This window comes from Antechinus flavipes, chromosome 4 (assembly GCF_016432865.1).
Source record: "Antechinus flavipes isolate AdamAnt ecotype Samford, QLD, Australia chromosome 4, AdamAnt_v2, whole genome shotgun sequence".
NCBI lineage: Eukaryota > Metazoa > Chordata > Mammalia > Dasyuromorphia > Dasyuridae > Antechinus > Antechinus flavipes.
Genome location: NC_067401.1, coordinates 141,707,312 through 141,727,990, shown reverse-complemented (window position 1 = coordinate 141,727,990; position 20,679 = coordinate 141,707,312). Strand labels below are relative to the sequence as shown.

At 45.7% G+C, this 20,679-nt stretch overlaps 2 protein-coding genes and 1 long non-coding RNA gene across 4 annotated transcripts in view; 2 read left to right on the top strand and 1 right to left on the bottom strand.

Annotated features, from left to right (window-relative positions):
* PLEKHM1 (pleckstrin homology and RUN domain containing M1) overlaps positions 1 to 2,510 on the top strand; it is a 38,510-nt gene extending 36,000 nt beyond the window's left edge. For both annotated transcript variants that reach the window (XM_051994899.1, XM_051994898.1), the window contains exon 12: positions 231 to 2,510. In XM_051994899.1, coding sequence (XP_051850859.1) covers positions 231 to 342 — 112 coding nt within the window. In that variant the 3' untranslated portion in view covers positions 343 to 2,510. The remainder of the gene's footprint in view (positions 1 to 230) is intronic.
* A 4,127-nt stretch (positions 2,511 to 6,637) lies between these two features.
* Positions 6,638 to 20,679, top strand: part of ARHGAP27 (Rho GTPase activating protein 27) — a 73,202-nt gene continuing 59,160 nt past the window's right edge. The window contains exons 1-3 of the mRNA XM_051994896.1: positions 6,638 to 8,625; positions 10,363 to 10,467; positions 11,761 to 12,520. Of these exons, the coding sequence (XP_051850856.1) occupies positions 11,807 to 12,520 (714 nt within the window). The 5' untranslated portion in view covers positions 6,638 to 8,625; positions 10,363 to 10,467; positions 11,761 to 11,806. The remainder of the gene's footprint in view (positions 8,626 to 10,362; positions 10,468 to 11,760; positions 12,521 to 20,679) is intronic.
* Positions 10,231 to 11,803, bottom strand: LOC127560374 (uncharacterized). The gene is made up of 2 exons (XR_007953321.1): positions 11,713 to 11,803; positions 10,231 to 10,482 (listed from the first exon to the last, which is right to left on the bottom strand). It is a non-coding gene; the product is annotated as an uncharacterized LOC127560374 (long non-coding RNA).

Sequence of the window (20,679 nt, the reverse complement as noted above, 5' to 3'; positions counted from 1 at the left end):
AGTCCCACAAATGTTTAGACCAGGGCTTTTTAAACTTTTTCTACCTGTAAACATTTGTCACCCAAGAAAATGTTTACATGACTCTGGGTATGTACATATGTAAAGTAGATATACTGATAATCATAATTTTATAACTTCCCCCATTCAGTTATGAGACCCCATATGGGGTTATGACCCACAGTTTAAGGAACTTGAACTGAGATTACATTGGGTGTTTTTTTTCTTTTCAGGTGCAGAGAGTGCAAAACTGTCTTCCATAGTAGCTGCCAGACCCAGATGAAGAATGGGTGTCCCCGCTGTGCCCGCAGAAAAAAGTATCAGGAGCAAAGTCTTTATACCTAACATTTTTCCATTAGCCTTGTGTGCTTCTCTACCTCAGGCCATCAGGGACAAGAAGACATAGGTTTAACATTCAAATGCCCTTCTATCAGGGAAGTGTGTGCAGATTAAGGGTGGAAGAAGTAGCATCATCCATTTCCCCCCTTCAACATTGACTGATGGGCTTCTCCAGGTGACTGCAGCAGTAGCCCCACCTGTCCAGCCCCTGGGACGTGAGCACCCTGAAAAAGCAAGAGAAGAGCATTGGTCGTTTCAGATATAGGTCTTGAGAAGCTTGTGCTGCCATGGAATACCCCTAAAGACTCTGTTGCCTCTATTTGCACTAATCAGGTTCTGGCCTTTCCAGATCTCCCTTTTCAGGGATCTACACTTCACCTCACTTCACCTTACCTAAGTCAGCCATTGGCACCCACTGTGGAAATGAGATTTATGGACATTCTGAATTCTGCATTACTGATTAAAAGTTCTAGTTTTCTAAGGTATAATTGTTCTTTTCCTCCCTTTGAGTGGAAAAAATATTTTTTATATTTGAACTCTGCCCAAGCCACCTAAGAGATCCAGTCCCACTCATGATGGAGTGGAAACACAGTGGCTGCTTGAAACGACAAAGAAGATGGGGACGTAGCCCTGGGGGGCCCCGCTGAACTCCTAGAGCAACATTGTGCCAAAAAGCCCCGAGTGCCTGGTGGTAGAATCAGGGCCCAGGGAGATGCTCATCTTTTTCCTTTTTCCTCTCTCTCCTCAACTGAGAGTCCTGGCCCCCTTCTCTTGGGAGAGGAGCTTTGGTCTGTCTCATCTGCCTCTCAGCTGGAGCCTAGTCCCAACTGGAGACCACCACAAACTGACTCAGAACCAGCACTAAAAGCACTTTCCACCTTCCACTGACCAGTGTCCTACTTCTCTTCCCCCACGGCCTCAAGCCGGGAGAGGCAGAGCTGGCGCAACCAGTCAGAGAGGTCTGGAGGAGCTTCCCAGGCTCCTTAACCTGCCTGTGACGGAGGGTGGCCCTTCCTCTGTTGGACAGCCATGATTGGCCACAGAGGCTCCTGCTGCTCTCCCACGCCCTTAGGTGCAACAGTGGCTTCTCCACCTGGCCCTAAATCTGCAACGGCTCTGCTGGCAAGCATCTGTGCCCAGCTGCCCCATCGAAGGCTGAGCTGGGGGAAGAATTTATGGGCCAGCCCTGACTGCCCAGACAGAGCTCGCAACAAGTCTTGGGTTTAAAGGGAAATTGAATCTCATCTTTATAGGAAGCCATTATTTTACGAGACATTTTTCAGCTCATCCATTAGGCATTATAATAGACTATAAACTTGTTCATTAACAGAACTAGTATTAGAACTGGGGGGCAGGAGTGTGCGTTTTTTCCTTCAAACAAATGAGGTGCTTCTCCCCCAGTGGTTTCCGGTGACCCCTGTTTTCTTCCACCAGCTGGTATGGCCCCCTGCAGAGCAGTCCCTCCTAGGGCTCCTTCCTTGGCCTGGATGTCTGCAGGTAGGGCACAACATGGCGTCTGAGGCATAAGGTGGCTGTTACTGCTAGCACTGTCAGGGATCTTCTCTTTGCCTCCCCTGCCCCCACCCAGAAGGTAGCTGCTGGGGCTGACTAAGCTACTGAGTCACTTGCCTAAGCCAGCAGAGCCGTCTGCATTGTGCAAGAGATGGAGGCAGAGTGGGTGTAGAGAGGCTTCTTCCAGGACTGCTCCCTGTTGCCACCTGCAGATAGCCTAGTACCCAGGCTCTCTACAGCCTTTGGGATGGTAACTGTGTCACCCAAAGCCAGAACCACCCAGATGATGACCACAATTCATTTAAAGCCTTAATTGCCCCAGTTTTCCCAGTTGATTGGCCCTGTATCTGTTTTTGTGGGGTGGAGGGGAGAATATGCGTGTGCTTGTACTGCTTAATTTTCTCTGAGATCCGTATTTAGTGGGTCTTCCTTACCCTATCCAGACATGAACCAGTCCCCTCATCACTGCCATCTCCGGATTTCTTTGCATTTGTTTTTAACCCCTTCCAAATGAGCCCCCAAATTTTACAAGTGTTGATTTATTTCCTGTCTGGCTCAAACTGAAACCTAAATGGATTCTAAATAGTGCCCATGTGGGTTTTGTGTTTTTAATTTTGTTTTATACAATAAACCATTTCTTGTGAATGGGCCTTTCTCCCTGAGGAGTGGTTTGCATCAAGTGTACTTCCTAACTACTGCTGTTGCTCTGGATGATACTGCAGTAAAGACTTATGTCCCACTTGTCTGGCCTGCCTCAGACACCCAGAACTGTCTCTGCAGTTAGAGATCCCAGACCCACAGGAAGTGAGCAGCTGGCCCCTCGTCTCCTCCCAAATCCTCTGAGGAAAACTGCCCTGTCCCTGATGGAGACTGGACAGAGCCCAGGGGCACACAGAGAGGGGGACAGGTGGCCACCCCTGGAGGCCTCTGCCCTGAGAGAGTCCTCTGGGTTTAAAGCTTGGACTGTGAAGATAAAGATGGCCCTGTCAAAAAATGATGCCCACAAGTGGGGAAGTTTGCCAAACCCATCTGGGGGTTTCAATGGGGGGCAGGGGAAAGAAAACAAGAGCCCCAATAACGGAAAGAGGAAGGGTCTATGTTCAGGACCATGGGGGAAGGTTTTCAGCGCCAGCCCAGGTTCCTCTCTCACTTCCTGTGTGAACTTGGCCAAATCACTTAAAGCAGCTGTTCCCTCATCCTGTCAGTGAGGACTGCTCCAGAGACTGGTCTCTGAGGTCCCGTCCAGGTATAAAGCCCCGTCCTTGTTTGTGGGTAGAATAGTCCTCCTCGTATCTCTCAGGGTGCTGGGTCATCCTGCCCCTTCTCCAGCCATGAGCCCCCAGACTCCACCCAGACCACTTGACTGCTCACACAGTCTGGGGGAAAGTCTTCAGCTGTTCTTGTGCTGAGCCGGTGCCCTTCCCTAAAGCCTTCCCTCAGAGGCTACGAATGTCACCTGGGAACTCTGGACCTGGCCAGGAGGCAGCTGGTGACTCTGGATAAATGGCTGGGCCTGGAGTTTGGTGGAACCGAGTGGGAATCCAGGCTCAGACTCTGGCTATGTGACTTCACTCTGCCAGGCTATAATGGCACCTACCTCCCAGAAGTGTGAAGACCAGAGATGTTTGTAGGAGGCCCTTTAAGGGCTCTTTGCCTTTCCCTTTCTGCTGTTCACTTCACCAGTGAAGGCTCAGCATTTCCGGATCTGTCCACCTGCCCCCCAGCTGAATTTCCTTATGTGTCCTCTCATTAGAGTGGGAGTTCCTGGAGAGCGGGATGTCAGCTTCTCTGTTAATGTTGCCAGCCCTTGGCACTAGGTTAAAAAATGGTTTTTCATTCATTCGTTCACTGTATAGTTAGAATAAAGTTGATGTTTTTTAAAGTGCTAACCTCAGCCTGTGAAGTATCTAGTGTGATGATTGACATGTTAGAAAAGAGGAAACAGGTCCAGAAAGAGGGAACTTTGTCCCAAGTTCACAAAGGAAGTGTCAGAGATGAGTTTTGATCCCAGGTCTCCCCAGCTCTTTCACGGTGCAGAATGAAACCCTGCCTCCGACCCTCGCCAACTGGTGACTCGGTGCCGGTCCCAACTTCCCCCAGCCTCAGCTCCCGTAAGATGTGGCTAACTAGCGCCCGTGTCGTGTCTATGAAGGACTGGGCAATCCTTAGATAAACACTAGCTCTTCCTACTGTGCCATGCTGCCCCTTATAATAATGGGTAACGTATATATAGCACGTTAAATAGAGGGGGAGTTCTGAGGCAGATGACGGGGCTGTGCCTTCCCTGTGGAGGCTGATAACACTGGCTTCCAAGGGTATTGGGCTTCAGGCAAATGGGTACCATCGGTTCCTCAGGCAATGTCTTTCTGAGTAATCTCCCTTTGAAAAGCCAGAGCCCATCACAACTGCCTCTCAGACTCCCAGGAGGCCAGTCAGTCTCCCTCAGCTCCACCTCCCCACTCCGGGGACAGAATCTTAAGCGGGTCCCTATTGCCGCAGGCCCAAATGGTTTTGCTTGGTACAGCCCCTTTCCAGGCCTTTCCCCAGCCCTGTCCCCTCGTGCCAGGCTTATTCTCTGACGCTGCCCTTCACGGATTGTTGCAGCCAAAATGGCCTACTTGCCAGACTGGCCCTCCTCCCTGTCTTTGTGCAGACTCGGAATGCACTCCTCCCCTGGGGACTTGTGTGTCGCCCAAGGGAAGTCTCCCCATCCCCTAGTTATTAGTGGTGTGGGCTCTAATTTGTCATGTAAATGCTCATCTATTTAAACAGAACCACCCACACTCCCTCTCTGCCCCCCAAGAAGGTAAGGAGGGCAGGGGCCTTCACTTTGCCCAAACCCCGATGCCTTAGGTGTAGTAGGGGGGGGCCCAGCATTGATTACTAGGCTGACTCTGTCTCCAGGGGCTGGTCCATCCTTCGGTCATCCCTTTGCCAAGACAATGGTATACCAGTCACATAGCCAAAAAGAAACAACAGGTGAACAAGCGCTACACTTGGGTCCAGAAAATATAGAAGTACCAGAGGAAAGCCTCTGGAGCACTGCGTGAGTCATCCACAGCACTTAGGGAAAGTTTCTGTTCAGGGCTGGGGGATAAGATGGTTATTACCTGTGTGGGCAGAGTCCCCACATCAGTAAGAGTCTGACAAGAACAGATGCTGACACACTTTGGGAACCCTGTCCAGCCCTGCTTCTAAAAATGCGTGATAGAATTGGTGGGGGAATATTGTGCGTATCGGGGAAGGGCAGAGGATGGATTCCCCTATCACACAGAAAGAGGGCAAGGTCCAAAGGTCACCAGCATCTCCCTTCGAGATGAAAATAGTCTGTCCTCCGCTGAGAAAGAAAATGAATAAAAGGGGGAAAGGGTTTTATTCTCCAGATGAGAACTGAATAGCCTGACCCTACTTCCTGCTTCCTCTCTGTCTATCCAGACTGGCAGGAGTGGGAGCTGTGGCTAGGCAAACTACTCCAAGCTCCTTTTCTTGGTGGGAGTCAGTGTCTGCCCTGGGTGCTTGGGCAGGGGTGGGGGCCTTTGTTGTTGCTGTTATCTTCTCATCCTGCACCCAGCCTTCTCAGCCCGATTCCTCTATGAGGAACCCAGATTGACATCCTTGGGGACAGAGAAATCACATAGTGGGAAAGGGAAGTATGAATCAGGTACTGTCTTGCCCCCCATCTCAATGAGACTGTCACCCAATCCAGTCATCTGTGAAGGCTCTACTCCCCAACACTACTAACTCTCACCCAGTTAACACAGGGGGAAAAATATGTGGAGTTTAAGTAACTTCATCCTGAAATTGCTCAACTTTCTCTTAAGATTAAGCTTCGGACCTAAAGTTCCCTACTCACAGACTAGGCAAGAATAAGACACTCCTTGCTCCCCAGACCCTTCTCTAAAGATGTTTGTTATGACTGGGAGTTTCTTCTCTGTCTTCATTAATTACTGACTACATGGGGAGTGGACACCAGCTAGGCAGGGGATCTGGAAGTCCACGCTGCAGGATGTCTGCAGAGGAGTAAGGGTCCGGTGACACTGCAGAGACCTGTCTGCCTTGGAAGTCAGGACTCCCTGACTGAAGTATCACTTGCTGCCCAAAGGTTCCTTCACCAACAGAGAAAGGGACTGTGGTCTCTGTGGGAGGTCCCCTTGCCCATTTTCACCTCAGAAAAAAAGCCCTGAGGAAAGGGCTACTCCCTGCACCTCCAGGTGATCAAAAGGCTTTTCTTAAGTAACTTCTTTGTGACCCACATTGGATACAAAAAAAAGCAAAACAATCCCTGCCCCCCGAGAGCTTACAGTCTATCAGAGAGATGACATGCACATCTGCTGATATGGACAAAATAAAGAGGGGCAGTTAGGTGACACAGTGGATAGACTTCCAGGGAGACTTATCTTCCTGAGTTCAAATCTGGCCTCAGACACTTAACACTTCGTGGCTGTGTGATCCTGGGCAAGTCACTTAGCCCCAGATGCCTCAGCAAATTATATAATTACATATATATATATATATATAAATATCTATATCTATCTATATATCTATCTGTATATATCTATATATCTATATCTATCTATCTATCTATCTATCTATCTATCTATCTGTATATATCTATATATCTATATCTATCTATCTATCTATCTATCTATCTATATATATATATATATATATATATATATATGTTCAAAGAGGAACCCAAACTGAGTTCAGGAACAGTCTCAAAGAGGAACCCAGCTACTGAAGAGACCCATGGAGCTAGAGAAAGGAGTCCTGAGGAGCCAGGAGGGAGAAACCATAAAAAGGGGCTAGGATGCTGGAACTGAGGCATTTGTGTCAATCGGGGACAAGGTGGATCAGGACCCAGGCAGTATTTCTATAATCCCCTTACCCCAGAACTACATACACTAGGATGTATTTCCGTTTTTTCCCTTGAGCTCCTTCATGGAAACCTAAAACTAGAGGAAGGTTTACCTTTTTTTATTTTAAATATTTACTTTGTCTTTATAAATAGTGTTAACCACTCTAATGTTGAAGTGATTTACCCGCAGCACTGTCTTGGGCTGGGAATTCTGAGCTAACAAAAAGATCAAAAGAATTACAGATTCTTTGAAACTATTTCCCAGAATGGAGTGAGTTTTGTTGTTGTTATTGTTAGTTTGTTTATTTTTCTTTTATTTTCTTATTTATCCTGGGAAGTCTATAGCAGGGCGAGGGACTAAAAGAAGTCTTTGGACAACCCTGAACAATACCATATCACCCCCTTTACACCGTTTCCTTTTTGTTTTTAATTCCGGCACCCAATACAATTCCTAGAACATAGAAGACACTTAATAAACATTTACTGAATTGAATTCAATTCTCATATTTCTGGATCCCAAGTAACAGTGCTGGAGTAGGATGGGCTAGAGCTCTGTCCAGCAAGGAAACCTGTCCCCCTTGCAGTCCCCCTAGTCAGCTTGTAGGCAGCTCAGGGTTCCCATCAATCACTTATAGGATCAAAGGATTATAGAATTGTGAGCTTAGAGATCAATTAAAACCTTCACTTCTAAACTTAGGTTTAGAAAACTGAAGGCCCGAGGGGTTAGATGAACTATGCAAAGTCACAAAAGTAGTCAATATTAGGGCTGAGATTTGAATTTAGTTTCTCTAACCTGGGGGCTATTGTTTTTTCCAAATTCAAAGGATTGACAGGCATTCAGTATAATGCAAAAAATTTTATCACTCTATCAAGACCTGCTAGGTTCCTATCCCAGCTCTGACACTGTGTGGCCCCAGGCAAATTACTTCACCTCTGTATGCCTCAGTTTCCTCTTCTGTAAAATGAGGATAGGATTGATGTGTTTTTGAAAACTTAAAATGTAAGCTACTATCTGTACCTGGAATCACCCTGCTACTATATAACACTACCATTTTTTCAATGCTGATAAAATGAATAGGAATATACTGTGACACCCTTGTGAAATTATGTTTGGGGGGTGAGGGGAAGAGAAAGAATCTTCCCTTATAGAGGGAGACTCTAATAAGGCTTAGGAATCAGGGCAGCAGAAACCTTACTTGCCTTGAAGTCAATAATCATGGGATTGAATCCTGCCTCTAACCCTCGATGTGTGATCTTTCTGATCTTCGGTTTCTTCATCTGTAGAATGGACAGGGCTACCTTGCTCACAGAATTTTTGGGAGGATTAAATTAGATAATGTATGGAACCAAATGAGATAACAACATATGTAAAGAATTTTGAAAATCTTAAAAGACCTGTAGTAAATATAACATATAAATGGTAGCTCATTGTTATTATGACTAAAAGTTCTTTAATAAACCTTGGAGTGCTATATAAGTAGCAACTATTAGTATTTTGGCGAAAAAGTACAATGACACATGGGAAGAACTGAAAAGACTCCCGGCTTCTGGAACTATGGTAGGGGGTGGTGGGGAGGAACGCTCTGAATAGAAGTGGGATGGGGAAGGTTCTATGGTGTGTGTTTGTGCTCGTCCCAAGCAGAGGAACACATCCTTTTCCCTCCTCTACTTCTGGGGAAAAGCCCAGGTGTGGCCGAGGTTTCAGCCCTAGGAGGGCTGGCCCAGCAGGGACAGGAAGCAAGGACGCCGGGGATTGTCTCTCCCGGCAGACGCAGTCCCCATTTAGGAGGAAGTATGCTGGGCGCTCTCCTCCGGTGACTCCACTCTCTATATTGTTCCACAGGAAACGAGGGAGTGAGCAAGTGAGAAAGAAAGGGAGGGAGCCAGTCAGCCAGCCAGCCCTCGGTCGGCTAGTCCAGGTGAGTTTGGGGATCTGGCAGCACGACTTGGGTGTGTGTGTTGGAGCGGGGGGAGGAGGAGCCTTCTCAGGGACCAGAGAGGAAGAGGAGACAGCCCCCCAAAATCACTTTAGGACCCCAAGTCAAGCCAGGGAAATTCCAAGTAACAGCGCCTCCCTTCCCCCCTTCCCTCCACCTCTCCCGGAGCTCTGAGCAGTTATAGGTTAAAGAGATCTCAATCTAGACTTCGGAGCTCCCTGATTGATTGAGATTATAGATCAGCAGGAAGAGAAAAGGAGTAGGTAGAAGAGAAGGGGATAGGTCACAAAGGTTTAAGAAGAAGGAAATGGGGAATACAGTGAAAGGAAAGGGTATAGGGTACAGAAATGAATGGTATGCTAGACAGTTAAATAGGTAGGTGGGTGGGGAGGGAGAGCAGAGTTCTGGACAGACAAGGAAAGTGGAGGGGAGATGGAAAAACCTGAAATCCAGCTTCCCGGACACTTGGGGAGGGGGAGTTCGTGGCCGGTGGTTATAAATCCATCATTCCCCATTGCTTCTAGATAGGTGGGGGACGGGTGGTGGGGCGGGGAAGGAGGTGAGGATTGATGAGACATACTCATCTAATCTGCTCAGTTCCTTATATGCTGAATAACCTTTGGGAAACTGATATTCTTCCTGACTCCTACTGGAGTCCCTTCCTAGTTTCTTTAGTGCAGGAGCCATATAGGGACCTACCCCCAACTCTACCTCCAGAGCTTTCTTCGGTTTCCCTCTCCCTAAATCTTTAATGACCATCACTTGCACTTATATACACATTTATTCACACCCTTGCTCTTTTCCCACCCCCAGACTGTGGGGAGCTGTCTCCCTCAGTCACACAATGAGCTGGAAGCTAACCAATTTTCCCTCCCAACCCCAACCTGATTTAGCTGAGACTTTAGGAAATTGCAAGATGGGGCCCTGTGGTGGGCATTAGGGAAACACTGCCAAGAGGATAGCTGAAAGAAGAGCCAGGATTTGAGGAAGTGCCTGATTTGACTTTGAATCGAATGCAAAATATGGTATTCTGTTTTGCATTTGAGCTTTCAATTTTAAGTATTTTGCTGACATCCCATCTAGTCTCAGACTGGCAAGTCCCTTGAGTCTCCCCACCCCTTGAGGCTGAGGGGGCAAGTCTGGGCAAAGGGGGGTGGGATGGAGAGTCTGCCTTTTCCCATCCCCATGGACCTTGCAGGCAAGGGGGGAAGGTGACACTGAGAATTTACCCTTCACTCCAGCAACTTTTTGCTCTATCTATAGCTCCCCTCCCCCTTCCTGTCAATGAGCTACAGGGAGGAAAAGGTTGAGTCTTCACCTTAAGTCTCTCAAACTTCTTTCCTAGAACCCTAGCTCCCCTAGTTTAAGGTTGCCCTTGTCCCTCTTCCGAATTCTCCCTCCTCTCAGACATTCCGAGTCAAGCTGGTTAGCCCAACCTAGATCTACTTCTCAGTGTATCCCTAAGGGAGAACAGGTTCTTAAAGGTCTACGCAATCTCAGGGGGCCCTTTTGTTATTACCCTAAGCTCAAGGCCTGTCCTGAGTACAAAAAAAAAAGACAGAAACGTACACAGGAAGGAGAGGAATGCACTTTGGCCACTGTGCTTTTTCCTTTTTCCCAGGATATAACTTTGGGGGAAGGGGTTGTTCATTACCTTGTAGTTTTTGCTTAGTATGAGGGGCTCCTTTTTTCCTTCCTTATATTTCGTCTTCCTTCTAGGCCCCACACTTAGATGTCAGAAGCCTAACTTGCTTTTGATCCAGTAATTTCTGAAACTCTTCTCAGTCCAGCTCATGGGTCTCCAAAGTGGCCAGCCATTTTCAAGTAAGTTTCTGATGGCTACAGAGGAAGATTGGGGAAGTGGTGGGGAGGGAGGGCAAGAGAAGGAAAAAGACCTGAGACTCAAGGAAACAGAACTTGTTTGGTTCCCATGCTGGCTAAGTCTGCCTGTGCTTCCTTCCCTCTCAGTGCCTCAGTTTACCCTACAATCTCTCTTCCCCCAAAAGGCTGGGGAGAAAAGCTGTGGGGAGTTCAGATATTCCCTCACTCAAGTTCTCGGGTCTCAGCTGTCCTCTGCCTGTCCAGGCCGCCAGTATGGAGCCACCTTTGTTGGGCCGGAAAAGGTGTGGTCAGTGCACTGCCCAGAGGGGCTGAAGTTTTTTCGGTCTCTGACATTGACTCACATCCAACATAGGAAAGGGTCACAGCAGCCCCAGGATGTCAGAATCCGCCTCTCTCTTCTCCTCCCCTTCCCCTGTTCAAGGCATGGGACTGCCCAGCTTGGAAGGAGGGGGATTTAAATGGATATTTCCATGGGGAACAGGATGAAAAAGGAACAGTAGCTACCATGACTTACTCATGGCCACCTTAACAGCCTGTCTGTCCTTGTTTTCTGAGAAGTATTGTTCCTGCATTCAGCCGTTAGGGTCCGGCTCTCTTCCTTTTCTAAAGTATCCCCCTATCATTTATGCTCATTCCCTACCTTAGCTCTAGGACACCTAATTATGACCACCGCACAATTTAGAAATTAATTGCTAGGAATTCCCTTAGCTATTGCTAGCTAATTGCTAGGTTTCCCCAGCTAGCAAGATTTCCAAGGAACAAAACTCTGGGGTCCCGCCAATAAGAGAGTCGTATGAGTGGTCACTCTCAGCGCACAAGCTGTCCAGTGGCATACCATAGGCCTTCTCAGGGCGGGCCTGGGCTCCGGGTTCATGTTTATGGTGATGCTGTCGAGCCACCGCCCCGGGATGAGAAACTGAGAGAACCGGTTTCCCCTGAGTCAGCGCTCACGGCCAGCGGAGCAAGGCAGAATTGGGCATCCCCTCCCTTCGGCTCCTGCCCCTGCAGCCCCTTCCCACGTGCTTACAGGTGCCCAGGTCACCCACGACGATGGGTTGGAGCGGGCGAAAGGGGGGAGGTTCCCTTTTCTTAGGGAAATCTCTGACCCTGATGACCTCTACTGTCCCTGCCCAAAGGGGCCACTCCAAAGGCTTGTGCTTTTCTTTTCACCTACAAGGAAACTGAGCTTCCGTTGACGGTGCTCCCTGTATCTCCTCCCTGTCTCACCTATGTTCTGCCGCCCCTCACTTCTCCGCTCCTCCTCCTCTTCGGTAGGGTAGCGAAGCGGTCGGAGAGGCCCGAGAGGCCAGCTGGGCCCGGGATGGAGACAGCGGATGGTCTCGGGGACGAGTACGTGCTGGTGGAACATGCCTTCGAGTACACCGGGAAGGATGGACGGCGCATCAGCATTCAGCCCAATGAGCGCTACCAGCTGCTGCGGCGGAGCACAGAGCACTGGTGGCACGTGAGGCGGGGGCCTGGCAGCCGTCCCTTCTACCTGCCCGCGCAGTACGTGCGGGAGCTGCCGCGGCTCAGCTCCCCGGAGGACCCGGCCTCTCCCCAGATGCCCTTGCCCGGCGCTGCCCCGGCCACCTGCGCCCCGGAGCCTCTCACTTACGATTACAAATTCGTTCCCGCAGAGACCGCGCCCGCCCCGTCCAGCGGCGACTCCAGGAGTCCCTCGGAGCACGCGACTGGCGCCCTGGGCCGCTTCAGCTCCTTCCACAGCCCCGGGCGGCGCCACGACGCTGGCAAGCGGAGCAGTTTGGCCCCTGGCCTCCCAACTACCCTGTACCTCCGACCCGCAGCCCCCATCAGGACTGCACAGTCCTTGGACGACCTGGCTCGGACTGCAGTCGTGCCGGTCTCTGGGCTTCTGGGGAGCTCGGGGTCCTACAAGGCTTGCAGCGTGGCGGGCTCCTGGGTCTCTCCGAGGCCCCTAGCCCAGAGTCGGCCTCTCCCCATCAGCCGGAGTGACTCGGAGAACATCTATGAGTCCATCCCGGACGTGCGAGGCGAGCTTCCCAAAGAGAAGGTACCAGGGAGTGGGAGCTGCGGGAACCTGCTGGGGAGGAGATGGGGCCGTCAGTGACCACTACAGAATATCCTAATGTGGGAGCCTTGGGGATGGGGGGGAGGGGGGCTGCCCGTTCTCTTTATTCGTCTTCCCACGCCCCCAGTTACTTGCCGCTCTCTCCAACTTCCTCCTCCTTCCATCTGCTTTCTTAGCTCCATGTTTCCCCTCTCTCCCTGCCCTTTCTCTCCTATCTTTCCCCTTCTCCTCCTTACTCATTCTCTATTTCCCCCTCTCCTTCCTTATCCCTAATCCTAGTCTATTCTTTTTCAGCCCCACACGCTTCTCTCCCTTTTGCAATGCAGTAGCTGTCGAGGATAGCCTGCCCTCCTGTGGTCACTGTAGAGAGATGCGCCGGTGAGGAGTTGATGGTAACCTGGGGGGACTCCCAAGTGCCCGAGAATAGGAATCGTAAATGAGGGGACGTGAGGGTTCTGTGATCGACGTTTCCATGGAGCGGAAGAGTAAAGGGAAGCAGCGGGGCCCCCTGCCTGGCTTCCCTTCTGGACTCCCCCGCGTCCAACATATCTGGATGGTCCATAATCAACGGTCTCTGTATTGTAAATTTAGCACATCTATAAAGGTCTCCCCCACCCCCTCCTTCCTCAGAGACAGAGAAAAAGAAGCCAGGGAGGGGAACAGAGTTAACATTCTGTGAAAGCAGATGTCGGATAAATTCTTTCTCACGCCTCGCCCAGACCCCACCTCCCGCACCGCACTTTGCGCCGAACTCTCCCCAGTCCCGCCAAGAGTGCAGCGGCTACCCCCCCACTCCCGGCTCTCCCTATACAGACTACAATTCCTTTCATAATGAGAAATATCGGTTGGCTGTCAGGCTGTTTGTGAAGGTGGATCTTTGCCCAGCTATGCCAGCTATGCCAGAGGGGAGGAGTGTTTCTACCCCTGCCCTACCCTACCTTCAGGCAACTGGCTCTTTCTCTTCCTAGAGGAGGAGGGGTCTCCCCCGGAAAGGCAGTGGACCCCGGGGCAGAGGGGACCGAGGGTGGGGAGAGGCTCTCATTCTGGATCCGCCGGAAGACTACATATATGGTCAAGGCAAGTGAGGTTAAATGTCTCACTAAGTCTTATTTGTTCTCATCTGTTAAAACACGGCTAACAATACCCTCAATGTGCCTCACAGAGTTTGGTCACCTTGAGACTCAAAAAACAATAACAACAAAATTACAGATAGGATTTATATAACGCTTTAAGTTTTACAAAGAAGCTTATATATGTTACTCATTTGGTCCTCACAACCCTGAAAGTCTTTTTATATAAATGAAAGGCATAAGACTCACAGTCACTCACATCCCACATCGCATGTCACTGCTGAGGTTGCCCTGCTTTTAAGAAAGATGTCTTTTCCTTCATACTTCAGGAAGTGGCAAGATTAGATCTCTCCTATTTAAAGAAGACTACATCCCCCTCTTTGATCATTCAGTAGAGCACTAAAGAATAGCCTGAACGGGAGGAATGTATAAATCTAACCTCAATCTTCTCAGTTGAAGATGAAAATCAATTTTCTTTTTAATTTCACTTACAGCTTTTACTTAGAAATATGTTCCTTCTCCCACATGGCAATTTTCCTTTGTAACAAAGATTATTAAAAGAAAAAGAAGAAAAGTTCAGTAAGTCAAAGCTAATCTAATAGCTTATGCAACATTCTGCCAAATTCCCAGTCCCCCATTACTTTCCTTAATGGCAGGAGGAATGTATATGAAAGAAATAAAGTAAAACTTCTTTTATTTTAGGTCAGTCCATAGTAGATGTAAATAAAAGATCAAGTTTCTCCTTTTTTTTCCTGCGTCATCCCAAAGTTCCACATCCTTGAGTTTGACAGTATCCTTCCCAAAGCCTGGGCAGTGTGGAGAACAGAGATAAGAGATCTGACCCAGTTTTTTCTCTTTTCAGGAAGGGGTTCTATTTAAGGCAGCAGAATGTGAGTTTGTTGGGTCTGTCAACCTTTACTCGAGCACCTACTAAGTTGCTGGTTGTTATTGTTTTGTTGTTGTTTATCCTTTGTTCTCAAAGATGATGCTGTGTCATGCAAGTAAATTGAATTTAAATGAGGGAGGGCTGTGCAAAGCCACCTGCCTCACTTTCCCCTCCAGAGCCATCTGGGTCCAGTGGCCAGATAGAGATCAAGACCCCTGGAGATGAACCTGAATGAAAAGGGAAATCTTAACCTTTTTAAACTAAGGTCTTCAACAAGTCTAAGTTAACACAATAGACATTTTACAGCTATTTGCTGATTTATTGGTCAGCTTATTCCCATTCACTGTCTGTAGTCAGTCTTGCTAGGACAAAACCAAAGGTATTCCAGGAGGGTTGGTTTTTAAGGAATATCTCCTAGGTGCCCAGCACTGTGTTAAACAATGAGGGGTATATGCAAAAAAGAGCATTTAACTGAAACTGTTCTTTGCAAGGAACCCGATGATGAGCATATTTTCTCAGTCCCCATTCTTCTTGACCTTCCTACAGTACTGGATACTCCTTATCAGTCACTGTTTCTGGGTACTCTGTCTTCCCCAGTATTTGTGACATTGTTCTGTGGTGGGTCTATGTGGACCAGTTCTTCTTGGTCTTTCTTAAGGACTTTTGTCTACCTCCCACTTCCTTTTATGAGTGTGTCCCAGGTTTCTTTTCTGTCAGAGATTTTACCAGCTCTCATGGATTCAGCTATCATCTCTTTGTAGATATCTAGCCTTCATCTCTCTTCTGAGTTCCAGTCTTTCATCTCCAACTGTCTGCTTCACATCTTCATTTTGATGTTCTGTAGTCGTCTCAAATGGAACAGGTCCATGACAAAACTCAATGGCCTTCTCTAATCCACCCTCTTAACTTCCCTATTCCTGGTGAGGACATCATCATTCTTCCAGTCTCCCCAGTTCTTAACCTGTTGTTGCTGTTCAAACACATATGATTCTTTGTGACACTATTTGGGATTTCCTTGGCAAAGATACTGGAATGGTTTACCATTTCCTTCTCCAGCTCATTTTACAGACGAGGAATCTGAGGCAAACAGGTTAAGTGACTTATCTCGGGTCACACAGTTAATAAGTGTCTGAGGTCAGATTTGAACTCCCCAGCTCCAGGCCAGGCACTCTATTCACTGCTCCACCCAGGAATAAGTCATTCTCTGTTTTTCTATATTACTTACATCTGATCAATTGCTAGATGTTGTCAATCCTACCTCTTCTACATCCTTGTATCTGTCCCTTCTCTCTATTCACAGTACAATCACCCTCATCATTTCTCACCTGGACAATGGCCATAGCTTTTTAATTGCTCTCTCCACATCCAGTCTCTCACCACACTAATTTCCAAATAGTTGCCAAAGTGATATTTCCAAAGTGCTAATTACTAATCTCAAGAAGCTCAAATGGCTCTCCATTTTCTTTTTTTTTTTTCCTAAGGAACTTGGTATGCAGCCAATCCCCATTTTCAATACACTACAAACCTCTTTGAAATCCTTCGCATATTGGTCCTGGCCTATCTTTCCTGGCTGACTGCACATTAATTCTTCTCACAAGCTACAAGATGACCCACTTGTTATTTCCGGTGCACAATATGGAATCCTCAGTATCTGTGTCTTTGGTTATCCCCCATCCTTGGAATGATCATTTCCCCCTTAATTCCATCAATTAGATCTTTTTGTTCCCTTTAATGGTCAAGCTAAAGACTTTTGAAAACAAAACAAATTTTCTTTATCATGAACTTAGTCATCAACAAATGTGAAAAAAAGACTGCTTATGAAACCAAAATCTATCATGTATAACTTATTTTAAATATATATGTATACACACACACACACATAGATATTATATACACATTCACACACACACACACACACACATATATTGTTATATACACATACACACAATATGGTAATATCAGCACTGTCTTTATTGTCTTTGTCCCCTTCTGAAATTGCTTCTGCTCTCTTCTCAGTCTTTTTGCAATTTGTCAACACTTTTCTTTCTTTTCTTTTTTTTTTTTGTTCATTCCATTCCCTGAATACCACAACCCCCAAATTAAAATACTTCCTTATAAACAAATAAGTATAACCAAGCAAAACAAACTTGTGTTCTTTTAGTTGCATCTGAAAATGTAGATATTATTCTAGGTGAGAAGGGGAGAAGAGATACCTCGAATTTATTCTGGGATAATGTCCTCAATTTTGTTTAATGAAATACAAGGCAAGATTTTCAAAAGAAAGGGTTGAGGGTGCTAGGAGAGAAAGAACAAAGTGGGATTTGAGGAGATATGAAAAGACAAGGTGGAAAATGAGTCAATTGGGGATGTATAAAAGGATTGTCTTGCATCAGAAGGGGTCCAGTTGAGATTATGGAACTTAAATTTGTTGTAGACTCAGTCAGCATGTTTTTGTGATTTTCTTTATCTTTATTCAGCAGCATGGAGAAGGATGATGAAGATGTAGAAGTAATCCTAGACTGAAGCTTTGCAAGGCAAGATCAGGATAGGAGAAGAGGACAAGGGACAAAGAGAAGGAAAACAATGTGTAGTTGAACTGGTTCATCAAGGGTCAAAATGGGGAAGGGAGGAGAGTGTAGCTAGTGCAATGGTGATGGTCTGTAAAGGAACTGAAAAACCATTCGATAAATATGTATTGACTGATTCAGAGTTTACTGCCCCCAGAAAGTTTTAATCTTGATGTGGAGGCAGAGAAGAATTACATTTTGCACTATGTAGTATGTCAGCAAGTAGGAGTACAGAAAAAGAATAACCTAAAATACATCACTAAGTCCCCTTAAGTTGGGACTTAAAAGATGGAGGGAATTTAGACAGACAGAAGAAAGGACCATAGGATTCTAGATAATCAGAGAAGGAAGGGATCTCAGAGGCTATCTTGTTCAAACCCCTTCCCCCCATTTTATAGATGAGGAGACTGAGACCCAACAAGATTAGGTGATTTGCCCAATTTCACATAGGTCGCAATTGTCAAAGATGGGGTTTGAATCTAGGCCTTCTGACTTTAGAGGTAGTGTATTTGTTTTTGGGAGGTTGGAGGAAGAGCAGGATGCAGGGAGAAATTTTATGAGCACAAACCCAGGGGCTGGAAATAGGTTGTCAAAAACTCTCCATAATGCCTATTTGTCCCTAGCTTGGTGGCAGTTAGCTGGAGCAGTGGATAGAACACCAGCCTGGAGTTAGGAAGACCTGAGTTCAAAATGTAGCCACAAACACATATTAACTCTATTACCCTAGACAAGTCATTTAACCCTGCTTGCCTCAGTTTGCTCATCTGTAAAATGAGTTGGTGAAGGAAATGGCAAACCAGTCCAGGATCTTTAACAAGAAAACTCCAGATGGGACAAAGAGTCAGACATGACTCTTTCAATGAAAACAAGTCCTTTGAAGCAATCCAGAGAGAGATATCCAGGCATAGTTTGTTGCTTTATGTTAGGTCAAAACTTCTTAAAGTGTGGGTTAAGACCTCATATAGGTCACATAACTGAATGTGAGGGTCATGGAACTATGATTTATTGTCAGTATATTTATTGCATATGATTGATTATATAGGATCAATATATTGATTTGTATTGATTTGTATACTTATTTTATATGCCTATGTAAACATTCATGTAAACATTTCGCAGGCAAAAGGGGTTGTCAATTTAAAAAGTTTAAGAAACCCCGAGTTAGATAGCTCATCATCCAAAGACATGCAAATAGGTGTAGGAAAAAGAACACAAAGTGAAATAAAGACTGCAAGCTTTTATTAGTTTCTCTCTTGTGCAGAGTCTTCCTACTTCCTTCCCCTCTCTTGCTAGAATATACAAAAGTAGACATGGTCCTGTGTTCAAGTTGTTTCTTATCTATTACGGGGATAATAATGTTACTAATGATAGGATATATTTATATAGGACTTTTAATTCAATGTTCATTAAACTCCTAATATGCACCAGTCATTGAGCCAAGGGCCAAGAATACAAAGACAAAAAATAAACAAACAAACCAATGCCAGCCCCTATTCTCAGGAAGTTAATGTTCTGAAAACGGGTACATCTGGTACACAAACAAGTAAAATGTCATGACAAAGAGCTTGCTCCGAACTGGAGATCTTAGAAAAGGTATTGTGGAGAAGGTGGTTCCCTGCTTTGAAGGAAGCTAGGAAATCTACAAGATCAAGAAGATGAGGGGGTATATGCAAGACACGGGGAAACCATTTATGCCAAAATATGGAAGTGACAAATGAATAACTTGTGTGGGGAGCAATCAACAGGACAATTTTACTGGAATGGAAAGTATATGAAGGGAACTAATATGAAATAGGACTGGAAAAGTAGATGAGAGCCAAATGGTGAGGGGCATTAAATTCCCAGTTAAAGTTTTTGTATTGTATCCTAGAGGTAATAGTGAGCCATAGAAGGTTTTTGAGTATAGAGGCAAGGGATAGTGATGTGGTCACATTTTTAAAATATATAGTATTTATTTTTATTTTATATTTTAAAAATTATAATATTATATAATATTTTATTTTATCCCCAATTATATGTCACATTTTTTTTTTACTTTTTTTTTTTTAAGTTTTGAGTTCCAAATTCTATCTCTTTCTCTCTTCTCTCCTTCCTGGTATAGTAAACATTCATATCTTTGTTTTTAAAAATATCAATTTGGCATGTATGTGGAAGTGGAACTAGAAAGGAAAGAGTATGAATGAAAGCAGACTAATTAGAAAGCTCTTTCAGTAGTCCAGGAGAGAGGTATATAGGGGCCTGAACTAGCATGGTTGGTGGCCATTTGAATAGAAATAAAGGAAAAGATGTGAAGGTAAGATCAGACTTTTCAAGTGACAGGATACAGAAATTTGAGAGACGAGAAAGAATTCAAGGCTTTGAAACTGGGTGACTAGAATGATGCCATTGATGGAAATGGAGACATTTGGAGAAGAAATGAGTTGGTGGGAAGAAAGAATGAGTTCCATTTTGGATGTGTTGAGTTTGAGATTCCCTTGCACACTGAAGTAGAAATGTCCAGTAGAACATCTTTTCCATAACCACATGGTAGTAATATTGTGATTCCCATTTTATAGGTGAGAAAATTGAGGCTAATAATAGCAGTTCTTTAGCATCTCCTATGTGCCTGGCACTGTGTTAATATTTACAAATATCTCCTTTGATCCTCACAACAACCCTGGGATGTTAATGCTATTACGATCCCATTTTACAGATAAGGAAAGTAAGCAAAAAGAGAATTGAATGACCTCAAATCTTCCTGACTCTAAGCCCAGCATAGTGCCACTTAGGGGTATCAAAAGTGGATAAATGATGTAGCATTGGATAGTAAAGTTCTTCTATCAAATGTAGCCTTGTGGGAGCTGTGGGTGCCATTATAAAGGCATGGTTAAAATGGAGAGTATCCCCAAGAGGAAGGCAACAATGAGACTTCATTTAATCTGCGAAGATCACAAGATCACAGAATTTATAGCTGGGAGACGCTTTAAAGGTCATTTTGCTGATGAAAAACTGAGACTCGGGTCACACAGGAAGGCAAAGCCAAGATTCCAACACCCTGAGTCCAAATCCATTATTTTTCCCATCACATCGGGATACCTCCCATTAGCTCAATGTAGTAAAATGTCTGTGCAAAGGAACCACAATCTAGAGCAATTTTCGTGTTGGGAGAAACTTATTTTGAATATTTGGCAGAATCTTTCAGTCCTTCTAAGTGCTCCACCGTAGCAATTCTCTGCACAGGAGAAAGGAACAAATGCTGTCCTGCTTTCCAAAAAAAAAAAAAGGATGGGAAGTGAATGGATTCTGAAAACTAGAGACCAATGAATCTGATTTCCATCTCTATCAAAATTCTGGAACATATTTTTAAAGGGATGGGTAATGAATGTCAAGAAAAGGAAAACAGTAATCAAAACACCAGTATGGCTTTTTCCTAAATGAGTCATTCCAAGCTAATATCATTTTTCTTTCTGATAGGGTTTTAGAGTAAAGAATTGCTACAGATATGAATTGTCTGTATTTTAGCAAAGCACCTCATAAAATCTCTCATGCTGTTCCTGGGGAAAAGATAGAGAAATGTGGGCTGTAACTCAATTCAATTAGATAGATTTTAGACCAGTTGAAAGACTAGAGTTCAAGACT